This window comes from Phascolarctos cinereus, unplaced genomic scaffold (genome assembly GCF_003287225.1).
Source record: "Phascolarctos cinereus isolate Bilbo 61053 unplaced genomic scaffold, phaCin_HiC Scaffold_5;HRSCAF=322, whole genome shotgun sequence".
In the NCBI taxonomy this organism is placed as follows: domain Eukaryota; kingdom Metazoa; phylum Chordata; class Mammalia; order Diprotodontia; family Phascolarctidae; genus Phascolarctos; species Phascolarctos cinereus.
In genome coordinates this window covers 11,041,397-11,056,840 of record NW_027555958.1, presented here as the reverse complement: position 1 = coordinate 11,056,840, position 15,444 = coordinate 11,041,397, and the positions used below count along the sequence as shown (strand labels likewise).

The following is a 15,444-nucleotide window of genomic DNA, read 5'->3' as shown; positions in this document are numbered from 1 at the left end:
TGAGGAGATTGGGGTTAAGTGACTTGCCCAGAATCACACAGCTGGTAAATGTTATGTGTTTGAGGCTGGATTTGAACTCAGGTCCTCCTGACTCCAGGGCTAGTGCTCTATCCACTGTACCACCTAGCTGCCCCACTCCTCCCACAAAATCACTTTTCTTCCAAACTTCTCTATCTTTGTCAAAGGTATCACCACCTTTACAGTCTCCCAGGTTTGGTCTGACTTTTTTTTTTTTTGCACTGTTTGCTCATGATCCCAGCCAATTACTTGAGTTTTAAACTCTTTGTTAAGGTAGGGGTCTGCTTCCAGTGTGGAGAATGTACTGTCCCAAGCTTTGGGGGTTTTGTGCAGCTGTTTTTGGAGATACTTCTAGGGACCTGTAACTTTTCAGTTTTTCCAAGGCAGTAAGATCAAGGGAGAGGTATATACTCTTTTCTTGGCCTATGCTCTGGTCTATGAGTGACCACAAGCATTCTTTTCTGCCTTGGAACTGTGAGGAGGATTCACTCTTCACCATTCCAGCGCTCCTCCTTGCCCCAGGACCGCCACCCAGAACTGTGACCCAGATCCAAGCATGGCGCCAGCAAAAAGATCCCTTTAATCTCTCTCTGACCAGCCACTCGATTCCCCCCTCTGTCTATGGGCTGAGAGCCCTCAAAGCAGCCACTGCCCCAGGGCTGTGCAGGGACTAGGGCTGGCACCAAGCTTCTCTCTCACTGAGGTCACAGATCTTTCCTACTGACCTTCTAAGTTGTCTTTGGTGTTTGTGGGTTGAGAAGTCTGGAAACTGCCATAGCTGCCCGTGATTCAGTCCCCTGCGGCCCGCTCCAGATTCACTGAGGCCTGGTCTTTGCCTGTGTGGCCCATGTTGAACTGTGCTCCTCTCCCAGCCCGGCACAAGAACCCTTTTCAATCAACCATCCAGGTTGTCTTGGGCTGGAAATTTGTTTCACTCTGTCTTTTTGTGGGTTCTGCTGCTCTAGAGTTTGTTTAGAGCCATTTTTTACAGGTATTTGGAGGGGTTTGAGGGAGAGCTCAATTAAGTCACTGCTTTTACTCTGCCATCTTGGCTCCACCCCCTCTCCAGTCTCCCAGGTTTGTAACTTGGTGTTATCCTGGACTCTTCACTCTCCCTCAGTCCATACATCCAACCAGGGGCCAAATCTCACTCTTGCACTCCTTCTTAACCTAAGTTCAGTCCCTCATCACCTCTTGCTTAGATTACTGCAACAGTCTCCTTATGGATCCCCTTGGGTTCTCTCCTTACTCCAGTCCACCTTACAGAGGGCTACCAAGGTGATGTTCCTTAAGTGCAGATCTGACCATTTCATCCTCCAACTCAGTCCAATCTAGTAGCTACCTATTGCCTATAGGGTAAAATAGATAGAAAATATATAGTTCTATGGCCTATAGAAGTCCTTTGTTTGTGTTTTAAAACTCTTTACTTCTTGGGCTCAACAGATCTTCCCAGCCTCACTGATCATTAGTCTCCTTCCTACATCCTACTATCCAGCCAAATTGCCCTTCTCTTTGTTTGTCTTACAGAACACTCCATCTCTTGTCACCATATCTTTGTATTAGCCATCACTTATGCCTTCCCCTTCACCTCCACCTCTTAGTGTCCCTCTTTCCCATTAAGATGCAGCTCAAACAAACAACTCTGAGGTACCACCTCACACCCATCAGATTGCAAAGATGACAAGTGCTGGGGGCTGTGGGAAAACAAGTACATTAATACACTGTTGGTGGAGCTGTGAACTAGTCCAGTCATTCTAGAAAGCAATTTGGAACCATTACATTGTGCATACTCTAATAGAAATACTAGGCCTATTATGCCCAAAGAGATCAAAGAAAGTGGAAAAAATTTATGGTAGTATAATATAATATAATATAATATAATATAATATAATATAATATAATAATATAATATATATAATATAATATATAATAAATATAATATAATATAATATATACAATATAATATATAATATAATATAATATAATATAATATATATAAATATATAATATAATATAATATAATATAATATAATATAATATATAATATAATATAACAATTATAGTAGCTCTTTTGTGGTGGCAAAGAATTAGAAATTAAGACAATCCCCATCAATTAGGGAATGGCTGAACAAACCATGGTATATGAACATGTGCTACTGTGCCATAAGAAATAATGAAGGAGGCATTTTCAGATAAATCCGAACTGATTCAGAATGAACCAATCAGAATTAGGAGGAAAAAAACTATACAATTACAGCAATATTGTAAAGATAAACAACTGTGAAAGACTTAAAAATGCTGCCCAACTCAATGACTGATCACAATTCCCAAGGACCCTCCTGTCACAGAGGTGATGGGATTTAGAGCACAGATTGAGACATATTGTTTTTGGACATGGCCAATGCAGAAATTTGCTTTGCTTGACTATACATATTTGTTACAAGGGCTTTGTTTTTCAATGAGGGAGGGAGGTGGAAAGAAGAGAAGGTAGATTTTAATTAATTGAAAAAATTGATGCAATTAAAAATTTTTAAAAAGAAACTGCATTTAAAAATATACAGTCCAAATACCACCTTCTACATGAAGTCTTTCCTAATCCACTGTTAGTTCCCCCTCCCTAACTACACTGTATTTAACACTCTTTGTTAAATTCATTCTTTATTTGTATTAATTTCATCTTTACTGGAAGCCTCCCCCAACCTCTCTTCATTCTAGTGACTTCCTTCTGTTAGTTATTTCCTATTTTTCCCGTGTATAGATTGCTTTGTATATATTGTTTGTACGTTGTTTTCCCCATTAGATTGTAAGTTCCTTGAGGGTAGGAACTATCTTTTTTCCTCTTTTTGTATCCCTAGATCTTAGCACTCTTGGGGGCCATCTCCAGTCTTCCTGATCTATATCTTGCCGTTGGACCCAGATGGCCCTGGAGGAGAAGGTGAGGCTGGTGACTTTGCCCAGTCTTCCCTCACTTAAATCCAATTCACTTGCGAGTCTGGTATCACCTTCCTGATGTCATGGTCCTCTTTGAGAACGAAGGACAAACAACAACTATGTCTGGCACATAGCAGGCACTTGGTAAATATCAATCGGTTGATAATATGGTCCTATGACGTTGCTCTTTGGTTTTGAGAGGCGTCTTGCCCCTCTGCCCTGGCTTTATAGCTGCATTGTTACAGTGGTTCTGCTTTCTTTGACCCGCATCACTTCATACATACACACCTTCCTTTCTTTCTCTGAATTCTTCATATTTTTCATTCCTTACATCCCAATAATATTCCTTTATATTCATTTGCTACGCTTGTTCGCTCTTCCCCAATCATTGGCCACAGACTTTGTTCCCAGTTTCTTGTTGTCACACATAATGCTGCTTTGAATGTCTTGATCACATGAGTCTTTTCCTGTCATAGCCTCCTTGAGATGCTTCGTAATAGTAGGGAGTGTTTCATTCCTTGTGTTTGTATGACGGATACCTACGTGCTAGGTCCCATACATAGTAGGTGAATTATAAATATGTGTTGATTGATTTATTGATTAATCATAATATAACCCCAGTAGTGTGTTCTCTGGGACAAACAGATGGTTTATAAACTTTGAAAATGCAATTCCTAATTGTTTTTGAGAACAGTGAAATCAGTTTATGGTTCTACCGGCAGTTCATCAGCCATTCTCGTTAGCCCCTCCAGCAAGGAGTTTTCCCATCTTTTAGCATCTTTGCTAGCTTGATGGATGAAATTGTTTTAATTTGCACCGCTCTGATTATTAGTGATTTTTGACATTGTTAATGGTGGCTTTAAATTTGTATTTCTTCTTGTGAAAACTGCTGATGTCCTTTGATCACTGGTCACTTGAATTGTCCATTAGGGAATGGCTGGTACCATTGCATACTGTGAGCTCCTTTTGAGCAGGGACCATCTTTTGCCTTTCTTTATATTCATAGCACTTATCAGAGGACCTGGTACATAGTAGGTATTTAATTATAAATGGTTATTGATGGACTAAGGAGATCTACTCACATCCAGGAAATAGGGAAAGAGAAGTCTAGTGGAGAGTGAAGATGAATAAATGTACTGAAGTATGTCAGTGTTTCCCAGCTGCTACAGCCTTTCTTCTAAGATTACTCTCTATACTTCCTGGAAATCTCTTGTATGTACCTTTTTATTTATAGGTTGTCACCCCCATGAACACGCAGATTTCCTTGAGGACAGGGATTGATTTTGCCTTTTCTTATATCCCTAGAACTTGGCACATAACCAGCACATTACCAGTAGGTAATTTAAAGGATTATGGAGAACAGGAGAGATACTGTAATACTAGAAAAGTGCAATGTTTTCCTGATTTAAAAAAAAAAAAGGAAGAAAAGAGTTAGCAAACTGCAGGTGAGTGAGTAAGCTTAATTTTGACTCTTGGCCAAAATCTAGAATTTATCTGTGTGGGTGTGTGTTGCACACGTAGGTCATGTGTGTATATACAAGTCTGTCTAGATGTGGCTCACAGGGAGGCATGAGCAGATCTGTCTCTAGTCACCTCTACTTCACCCCCAACTCTGTCTAAGTGAGACTTTGACTCCTGCCAGGAAGGGAAACAGGAGATTGACATCAGAAGATGGTCACTCGGCTCTCCTTGGGGAGGTGTACCAGGCTAGAATTACATCTACCTGACCCCTTCAATATTGTTAGACTGCGGAAAAGAATTTTGAGGTCTAAGCTGAACTCCTGATTGTCATCCACGAGTGGGCAAAGAGTTTCCCAAGCTGTATATCTAAAGCTTGACTCCCTTCCTACCAAATTCACGTTCCACAGTGATCACACATAGGGAATAGCAAATAAATTCCATTTATCCAAGATGATAGCAAACAAAAGTCAGAGAAGGCCCACAGATGAGAAAAAGCCAGACAATACATGGAACGAATGAGCTCTCCTGCTGGAAATAAGATATCTTAGCCCAGGGGTGTGTGTGTGTGTGTGTGTGTGTGTGTGTGTGTGTGTGTGTGAGAGAGAGAGAGAGAGAGAGAGAGAGAGAGAGAGAGAGAGAGAGAGAGAGAGAGGAGAGAGAGAGAGGAAAGGAGAGAGAAGGGAAGAGAAGGGAGAGGGAGAGATACAGAGAGAAGAAAAAGAGAGAAGAGAGAGGAGAAAAAGAGAGAGAGACAGATAAAGAGAGAAAGAGAAAGAGACAGAGAAGAGAAAGAGAGAGAGAGACAGAGAGAGACAGAGAAGAGAAAGAGAGGGAGTCTCAGGTCCTACCCAAGAAGGAATCCCCCAAAGTCTCTGGCATACAAAGCTAGGGATAAAGACATAATCAAAGTGCTGGTCTTCACTTGTTGGCATCTTTCCAGTCTTCAGGGACCTTTCCCTGAAGAGAATTTGTAATCTTAAGACTCTTCTCTCAAAACCAGGAATAAAAATACCAAGGACTCTTCCCAGGTCTCCCCAATTCCCCAAATCACACATCTAGACTTACATGGATCATCAAGTAATTACTTTCCACCAATGAGAAGAGTCTTATGCAAATGAGATTTAAGCCTTGAATCATGTCTCATTTAGGGCATAGTCAGTGAATGGCTAGAAAAGCAAGCATCAATTCCAGTCCCCATGACCTCATCAACAACTCATCATTTCCTTGTTTGAGGGTCGAGTTTCCAGACTGATGGATCAAGGCAATGATGCCAATATAATTTACACATAGAACAATTAGAAAAGCACTCCCAAGTTTGCTGTTCTCTGCCTCCTCCCTAAGGGGATGTTACATCACTGGATGCCCACACATGGTCCAGACTGATTTCAGTTCTGGGAGGAGTTTGGCCTCTAGTGAGAATTACTCTCTCCCACTCTTTAGCTCAGAGGGAGGCCTTGGGAAAACTGCTTAAGGCCGAGGTTTTGGATCAAGTCTACAGCCTTCTCAACACACTCTGTCTTTCCCCGAAAGGATTGTAGAAAGATGCTCAGATACACAGCACGAATCAGGCATGGGACAGGTATTTATTTCCCACACTGGAGATTCACAAAACACATTTGCAAAAAAGACTTAAAATGGGGTTGCAACTTAACTTATCACTACTTTTATGCTGTCTGGGGGGCTGAGACTTAAACTTTGTCAGAACATAAGACATTTCCTGAGAGTGATGACTACAAATGATTCCATTGCACTTAGCTCTGTGCACTGGCCAGCCAGGGCAGGATCTAGTCTCACTTTCTCCTAGGTGGTAATCTCTGCTGCAGAAATCCTCACCTCTTCTCCACCCCCACCCCCACTCCAGGCCTCCACTTGCTGGCTCTGACCAACAGAACTAGGCCCTCTAGACTTCTGTCACTCACAAGGTCACAGGAAGCAGGCAGACACTGTTGACTACTCCCTGTTTAGCATTAGCACTCGATCAAAGTTTTCAGAAGTGTTTCACATCACTCCCTTTTTATACAATTTCTCTTTCTGTCAAAATGGCCCCCTGGATGCCTGCATCCGGCGAACAGTCCAAATCCGACCTCCATGGGTTTGTGCTGCCTATCCCCTGCCTCTCAACTCTACTGCTTTCTCATATCTGCCACTTACAATCTCTAGTTTTGTTCAAGGCCCAACAAGGAAGGAGATGGGAAAGAATCGAAGGTAAAAGATAAGAGGGGTTGATTTTGGAGGCAATTTGATGGTTAAGTTGGGAGGTGATGAGATCAAGAGTGAATATAGAAATGTTTTCCTTGGCTAGGAGAAAGGCGACCTTTTCATCTGAGATCAGAGTGAAGGAGGATATAGTGAAGGAAGATGTCTAAATGAGGTGAAGTGAGCAGGAAGAGAGAGGAGGGAGTTCTTGGAAGGGCCTCATTTTTTTTTTCATTGGAACATGAGGTGAGATTCATAGCTGAGAGAGTAAAGGGAGGGATGCCAGGTGAGGCTTGAGAAGAGATGATTTGTAACAGCCCGCTGTGAAAAGTGGGACAGTGCATAATTTAGGGAGGAATAGAATATTTGCCTTGCTTCAAGGAGGGTCCAGGGAAGATCAATCAGATCAGATAAATTTGTAAGGGCCTGGTTAGCATGATTTTCTACTGGAATAGAAGCAAAGGGGGCCAATAGTGAGAGTGATACAGGGTTGAGACTCTGTAAGGAGTGATGTGCAATGAGACGAGGGGCAAAAAGGTCGAGGACGGTGGTGAGCGGAGTTAGTTTAGTGAGGGGTTGAGATAGAGAAGGAAGCAGAGTGTAGCGAGGACAGGGATAATGGCCTGGAAGAGAACTAAGGCATGGAGACAAAGCTCTGGTTATGGATTATAAAACATGGGGAGAGATGAAATGATAAAAAGATTATGATCAAATAAAGGAATTTGGAAGTTTAAAAATATGGGGTAGAACACTTGGGGGGGATGGTAATATCAAGGGCATGACCATGCTTGTGTATAGTTTAGGTGGGGAGGAAGACTAGGTCCCAGGAACCAAGTAGACTGAGGAACTGGGAGGCTAGGAGTTTTGAAGGGATAGCCATATATACATTGAAGTTTCCTAGCAGCGGATCAGGAGCTGAGGAGGAGAGAAGAACTGTGAGGCAGGTGAAAAAAGGAGAATGGATGTCTGTCTAGTAACCACCAGATTGAACGACTGATTGGGATAGAGTGAACCTTAAAGGTAAGCAGCCTTGGAAGTCACTTATTGAAGGCGGTCAAGAGAAAGTATGGAAGTAGAAATGGGGACCAAAGCATATTCTGACTCCCAACCATGAAGGGTGTGAGAGAAAGTATAGTCACCACTGGGAAGGGCGGCGAGGGAAGTGAGGTCTTTGGCAGAGACCTATGACCTAGTGAGAACCAAAAGATGGTAGGACTGGGAAAGGAAGAGGACTCCAATGAAAGGACGTCTGTTACTTCTGGAGTAAGCATTCCTTAGGACACAGTGGAAGTGGTGGGCCTAATGCAGTGAGACATCAGCAGGATAAGGTTGGGGTAGAGAGATGTGACTGAGTGGAATTGGCACATTGAGGATGGGGAGCAGAGCTCCCAATGAGTAGCTGGGGATCAGAATCACTAGAATGGGGTGAGTATAAGGGGATGGAAGCCAAGGATCAGTGGCTGGAGAGGTTTGTTGAGGGAGGCATGAAATTAGACTGTTTGGAAGGGAGATGGCCATGTTTGTGAACTTCTCAAGGGCATTGGGAACACCAAGAAAGGCAAAAAACCCAGCTCCCCTCCCTCGCCAGCTCTCAAGGAGTTCATAGTCTGTTGGGGAAACACTTTAATAGATCAGATGGACTGGAGATAATCTCAGGGAAGACACAAGGATTACAGAGGATTGGTAAAGGTTTCCCATAGAAGCTAGGGTTTTTGTTGTTTGTCCTTCATTTGTTTTGACTCGAGTGAATTGGATGTAGGTGAGACTGAGCCTCACAAAGTCATCAGCCTCGCTCTCTCCTCCAGTCGTTGGAGGGTGGCCCGACACCGTGGATCTGACCAACCTCTCAGCGCTCCACAGTGCCTGCCTGCTGCGGCTGTCTTTGTGGCCTCTGGTCTGCCTCTTCCACCTGAGGAAGTCTTCACAAGCTTCAGGTAGACATCCCTTAACTCAACGATGGGCTTGAGGCCCCTCAGTTACCCTGGTTTAGCCGAGGCGTGGCCAGGGCACATGCTACAGCTTCTTGGAGCCTCAGGGGAGAATTGGGTGAAGGTAGACACCAAAGGTGGAGTCCTGAGTAGGGCTCGGCAGCCCCCATACCAAAGGTGCTACTCCAATCTGAACACCCCATACACCTCAGAAGGTGGGATTTTAGCTGGGACTTGAAGGAAGCCAGGAGGCCGAGACGAGGAAGGAAAGAATTCTAGGCATGGGGCACAGCTGATCAAAATGCCCAGAGTCAGGAAATGGGGTGTCATGTTCTACAAAGCACAAGGAGGCTGGTGTTCCTGGATGGCTTAGTAGGCCAGGGGAGTAAGGTGTGAGCAGACTGGAAAAGCAGGAAGGGAACAAGTTATGAAGAGCTTTAACAGAGGATTTTATAATTGATCCTGGAGCGAGAGGGAGCCACGGGCGTTTATTGATTAGAGAAAGAAGTCTTAGGGGATCATGTAGATTATTGTCGGAAATATGTTCGAGGGGATTGGTTGTTGTTTAGATGCAAGATGGCATCTGAGGGCCTTTGCACTTGGGCTAATGGCATCTCAGAAGAGGACAGGCCAAATTTCACACCCTGTGTTGTTAGGAGAAAAGTTTGTCTTTGATCTGGGGACTCAGCACCTGTTTTCCAGCTCTCTTTCAGAAGTGGAAGCCCTGCCAAGCTTGGATGAAGCTGCATGAAACAGAGAGGCAGGGACTCTACAGTCCTGAGAAAATGGGTCTGAGTCAGGGGCCAGATTCCAGTCCAATCTTGGACACTTGCTGATTGTGTAACCTTTGGCAAACCACCGGCCCTTCCAGGGCCCTGGGCTGCTGATCTGCAAGGGGGTGGGGGGTTCCCCCTCTAGGAGCTCCTTACACCAATGAAATCACCGCAGGAGAAGAAAAGAGAGAAGGAAAAAAAAATAGTATCAAGCAAGCTGGAAACAGGAGTTATTTTATGTCAATATTTACCTTGGTAGGTATTTATATATGGAAAGAAGTAGAATGAGCCTCCTTTAGGCAGGATGGTTCACTTGGCAAACCACCACTCCTCCCCCCGCCCCCCCCCAAAAGAGCAGAAGATAGGAAAAAGTGGCCAGATGGGGCCTTGAAGAAAGGATCCTGGCACCAGACAGAATCACCAGTGGAACTTGATTCAGGGGCCTCAGTCTGCGTCTTCTGTTTTCTTTTCCTTTTAAAAAGATGTACTTTGTTTTTATTTTTATATTTTAGTTCATACCTTTTTGTTGTTTGAACACATTTATTTCTGAATATATTCATGACCTTTCCCCTAGCCAGCTGGCCAGGTCATCCCTCCTTGCAAAGATAAGAAAGGAAAGAAAAAAAGAAGCAATTGGGCTCAACCAGCCAATGTTGAGAAAGGGAGAACATGCACCATTCAGCACCCTAAGTCCCCCACCTCTGCAAACCAGGCTTCAGGAAGCTCCGTAAATTTTCTCCACTCTTTTCTGAGGCCAGTTCAGGCATTATGATTGTGGTGCTATTCGGTTTTGGTTTATTCTTGTAGCATATGGAGTGCCTGGCCTGGAGCCAGGAAGACCCTCTAGGCAAGTCTCTGGCTGTTTGCCTCCGTTTCCTTCTCTATAAAATGGGGATAATAATAGCATCTACCTCCTAGGGATATTGTGAGGATAAAATGAGATGAGATTTGTAAAGCACTCTGAAAATCTTAAGGCATAGTACATATGCTGTGGCTGTTGTGTTATTATTATTACTATTATTAATCCTGCTATTGCCCCTGGAAAGGGTGTGTCCTGCTGCTCCCCTACCTCTCTGCTCCCCATCCCCAAAACTGCTGAAACCAAGAGGGGGTCTCCATTCCCCTTTGTCTTTTGTCTCCTCCTACTAAAAGGTGATCTTAAGGCCAGGCACAATCTGCTTTGTGATTTGTATCACCAGTGCTTGTAGTTGTTAATGTTAATTTGTTAATATTGACGCGTTAAAAATGTTTTTTCCTCTCTCCCTCCTTCTTCCTTCCTCCCTTTCTTCTTTCCTTTCTCCCTTACTTCCTCCTTCTTCCTCCCTCCCTCCCTCTTCTCCCTCCCTCCTTTCCTTTCCCCTTCCTTCCTTCCTCCTTCTTTTCTCCCTCCTCCCTTCCTTCCTTTTCCTTCCTTCCTTCCTCCCTTCCTCTCCTCCCTCCCTCCCTCCTCCTCCCTCCCTTCCTTCCTTCCTTCCTCCTTCCTTCCTTCCTTCCTTCCTTCCTTCCTTCCTTCCTTCCTTCCTTCCTTCCTTCCTTCCTTCCTTCCTTCCTTCCTTCCTTCCTTCCTTCCTTCCTTCCTCCCTTCCTTCTCTTTATATCATTACATATGTCTTCCCATGTTTCCTCGAATTCTCCGGAGTCATCATTTTGACTGACCTAGTAACATTCCATTATGCTCACTCTGGGCTGCTAGGTGGCGCCATAGTGCACAGAGTACCTGGCCTGGAGCCAGGAAGACTCCACTTTGAGTCGAAATCTGGCCTCAGACACTTACTGGCTGTGTGACCTTGGGCAAGTCATTTAACCTCTATTTGCCTCAGTTTCCTGATCCGTAAAATGAGCTAGAGAAGGAAATGGAAATCTGTTTCAGTATCTCTGCCAAGGAAACCCCAAATGGGGTCACGGAGAGTCGGACAAGACTGAAAACGACTGAATAAAACACAAGGGCTCGCTTGCCACAATTCGGTCAGCCATTCCCCACCTGAGGGGTCCCTGCTTTGGTTCCAATTCTTTGCTCCCACAAAAAGGACTGCTCTGAGGGTAGCCTAGCAAGGAGACCCATGGGTCCCAGGGGATGGGCACCAAGGTCCTTTTCTAAGGTGCTGTTAAAAGATTCTCCACGAGACAACGGCAGAAGAAATGGTAGTATGCTATGGGACGTTGAGTCGCCTTTAAAAGGAAACTGGAAAGACCTCGGAAAGAGGTAAGATGAAGTCAGGCAGTCAGTCAACAGACGTTTATCCAACCGTTGTAATAGCCAGAAATACAAAGAAAGGCAAAACAGTCGGGCTTCTCCAGGAGCTTCTGATGAGGAGGGACAAATCACCAACGCTGAGAGGAGAGAACGGGGTCTCCATGGAAGCTTGCTTGTTCTTTGTTAATTCATTTGGTCCAATCTCATCAAAAACAAAACAAAAAACTCAGGTTTTTACACAATACAAATCACCAGTTTTATTTTGAGTATTTATTGCATTATTGGTTTTTGTGAAATGAAAGGGTGTGGTAGAGATAGGGCAAAACTTAGAATCAAAGGTCCTGGGTTCAAATCCTGACTAGGCTACTTAACGAATGTGTACTGAATAGATACTTATATCTACATACACACTTTATATATATTCTATGTATCTATATATTCTATCATATTATCTATATGTTAATGTATATCTATATATTCTATATATATAAAAATACCTATGTATATAGGTGTATATTTATGTAGGTATAGGTGTATATAGTATATATGGAATATATAGACATATCAATATATAGATTACTTATTTATTAATTAATATTAATATAGGTATATTAATATATAGATAATATGATAGTATAGAACACATAGAGTATGTATTAAGTATATATGTAGATACTTATATCCACATATATACTTAATATATATTCTACATATACTACATATAAGTATATGATATGTACTTATCTATACATACAGATAAGTATATATAATATACATCATATACATATATACTTAATGGTAGCCAACTGGTGGGAGGGAAGAAAAAAATTTACATAATTTTGTTGTATATTTTAAAGGAATAGCAAATCGAGCATAGTAGATGCACGGTTTCATATGCAATACTCTTTTATTGCACTATGTTATAGAAATGCTTGTTTTATTCCATGTATTAAAAATAAAATTTAAGAAAAATAAGGTTCACGGGGGGGGGGGTGCAGGTGAGGGGGAGATGAGGGTAGTATCTGCAAATTACTTGATGTAAAAAAAAAAGGCATCAAAGAAACACGAATACTTTTTAAAAGGGAAAGTGATAAAGTGAATAACAAAGGAGAACCTGGGAAGTTCCCAGACCATAAAGTTTGCCCCTGAATAATAAGAGTTGGAACTGCCAGTCAAAGGTAGCAAGTCTTCAAGGACTCTCCTGCACGAAGCCTTTTGCCCATCTCCAGCTGCTTCTCCACCAGAATTACCTTGTATCTGTTTGCTTCGTGTCACCCAGAGGGAACTTCAGGTTCTCGAGGGCAGGCCTGTTTTGTTCTTATTCATACCCTTAGCACTCAGCATTGCGCCTGGCAGGAGAGGGAGTAAATAAATGCTTGTCAGCTAGCTCGTCCACAGTAGGTGCTTAATAAATGCTTGACTGGCAGAGTAATTGGTGAACAGGATCTCCGTTGGCACCTAGGTGCCCTGAGTTACCAGGCTCCTCTTGTTACTGTTTAGTCCAGGGGGACATTGGTAACCCATCTGGGGTTTTCTTGGCAAGGATGCTGGACTGGTTCGCCATTTCCTTCTTAGGCAAACGGGGAAGTGACTTGCCCAGGGTCACACAGCTAGGAAGCGTCCGCTCTAGCTGCCAGGCTCCTCTAGAGGAAGGGAAATGGAAAGAGCGTCAGACAGTTGAGTCAGGAGAGGTCTGAGTTCCTGGTTCCCCTCTGCTGTGATAATGACAAGTCACTTATCTGTGACACTCTGAGCCTCAGTTTCTCTACAGATAACTCGAGTTCAGCTCTCACTTCTACCCTGCTTTAAAGGGTGTGATTTTCTAATTAGTTAAAATTTATAATTCATAAATTAGTCAACAAAGGGGTGGTGGGGGTGGGGTGGGATAGAGACTCTGGAGTCTCGGAACCTGGATTTCAAACTTGTCTCTGGAGCTTACTACCTAAATGACCCTGGGCAACACTTGATCTCTCTGTGCCTCAGTTTCCTCGTCTGTAAAATGAAGGGGGTTGGACTGGATGGCTTTTGCTAGGCCCGCCCCCTTCCCCGTGCCTTAGTTTCCCCCTCTGTAAAACGGCCAGCCCGGAGTTGCCGGCAGCTCCAGCGCGGCTCCAGGCATGGCTTGCTGAATCCGGATTGGCTCCCCGGAGCGTGAGTCACCTGTCTCGAGAGCGGGCATGGAACTACGAAGATGGCCGCCTCGGCGGCTGGGGCGCCAGTGCGTCTGCGGGGCATGCGCGCTTTGCCACTGAAGGCAAGCGGGGAGGGGGCGGTGATTCCGTTCCCGTCCCGTCGCTTTGCATCGCGTCGCGTTGCGCCGCGTCACGTCACGTGCCGGCGCGCGGCGACGTGGCGGCCATCTTGTGTTGTCGGGGCTGAGGGCTGACTGGGACTCCGAGAGACTCTCCGTCCGGGACCGCAGGTAACCGGCGCCCGCCCTCTCCGCCGCCCGGGGCCCTGCCGGGCGCCCCCCGCCGCCGCCGCCTGGAGCCCGGAGCCCAGGTCCGCGCCCGCCCCGCCGCCGCCGCCCTCGCCGCCGCCGGGCCCGCGCCCAGGCCGTCCCGGCAGCCCCGGGCTCGCCTCGGGCTGGCGGCCGAGGGACACGTCAGGCGCCCGGGGCCGCCGCGGCGGCCTCCGTCCGAGCGCTGCCCGCTCCCGTCCTGCCGCTCCGCCGGGGAGGGGGCGGCGGTGGGGCCCGCGGCCGCAGCTGGGCCGAGCCGGGCCCGGGAGCGAGCCCCGCCCGGCGCTGCGGCCGCCGGGGGTGGGCGGGGAAACTGAGGCCGGCGGGCGGGGGGGCCGGCACCGGCCCAAGGTCACGCCGCCGGTGGGCGGAGGTCCTCCCCCCCGGCCCCCCGGCAGGCCCTCTCCCCTGTTATCGAGGGGGAAACTGAGGACCAGGTTCCGTTGGCGCTTGCCCAAGGTGCTTCCCCCAGAGTCAGGCCGGGGGGGGGGGGCTCGGGGACCCTGCCGTCCGGCGGTTGTCCCGCTCCGTCCTCACAGTCTCCCGACTGACGACCCCCTTTTACAGATGGGGACACTGAGGCAGGCAGAGGCGTCGAGTGACTCGCCCAGGGTCACCCAGCTCGTGCGTGTCTGAGCCGGATTTGAACTCAGGTCTCCCCGACTCTGCCCACTGGACCGCCGGCCGCCTCTAGTCCAAGGTCACCCAGGTAGAGGAGGAGCCTAGGAGGACCCTGGGTCCTAGGGAGGTTTGATGACTTGCCCAAGGCCGCTAAGCGGGAACTCAGCTCTGGGCCCTCACAGGTAACACGATGGGATTCGCACTCAGGTCCCCCGATTCACCCTGGGGGCCTCAGGGGGACGTGCCCAACTTCACCAAGGCGTTAAGTGGATCCTAGAGTCCGAGTGAAGGCTGGAAGGGACCTTAGAGTTCAAGTCTAGATCCGTTTTCCCTTTAGCCGCTGAGGAAACTGAGGCCCTGGAAGTACAGGGACACATGTGAGATGAAGGGTAGAAAACAGCCCCAGATTTGGAAGCAGAAGGTGCCCGAGGGCCCCTAGGCCGACCCGAGGAAGTCGAGGCCCGGGGCGGGGAGGTCACTGGCCTAAGGTCTCATGACAAAGTGGCGGAGTTGGGATTTGAACTCAGGTGCTCAGCCTGGCCTGGTTTCATCCTCGCTTCTCCTTCATCCTTGCCCAGTATATATAGGAGCCTTTCCCCTGGAAGAGGGTTTTTAAGCTGGGGTCCATGAACTTGTTTGATTTTTTTAAAAATCATTTGATAGCTGTGTGGTATAGTAATTAGTTTCTCTTGTAATCCTGTAAATTTTGTTACATGCATCTAAAAACCCGAGAGGAGGTCTGTGGGAATTACCGGGCTTGCTTCAGCGTCCCAGACCCAAGTAAGGTGAACAACCCCCAGATAAGAGAATGCACGCTGTCCTTCCTCCTCATTGGCCCCGAAATTTATCCAGTGGACAATT

General features: G+C 46.1%; 1 protein-coding gene across 10 annotated transcripts in view; it reads left to right on the top strand.

Annotated features, from left to right (window-relative positions):
* The first annotated feature begins 13,822 nt into the window (after window positions 1-13,822).
* Window positions 13,823-15,444, top strand: part of GIGYF2 (GRB10 interacting GYF protein 2) — a 162,318-nt gene continuing 160,696 nt past the window's right edge. For 7 of the 10 annotated variants that reach the window (XR_013486773.1, XM_078154642.1, XM_020972094.2 and 4 more), the window contains exons 1-2: window positions 13,831-13,923; window positions 14,530-14,765. Coding sequence is in view for 6 of the 10 variants with exons in the window: in XM_078154642.1 (XP_078010768.1) it covers window positions 14,716-14,765 (50 nt within the window). In the remaining 4 variants the exon portion in view is untranslated. Of the gene's footprint in view, window positions 13,924-14,529; window positions 14,766-15,444 lie in introns of all 10 variants that reach the window. The other 3 variants (XM_078154637.1, XM_078154640.1, XM_078154638.1) reach the window with 3 other exon arrangements.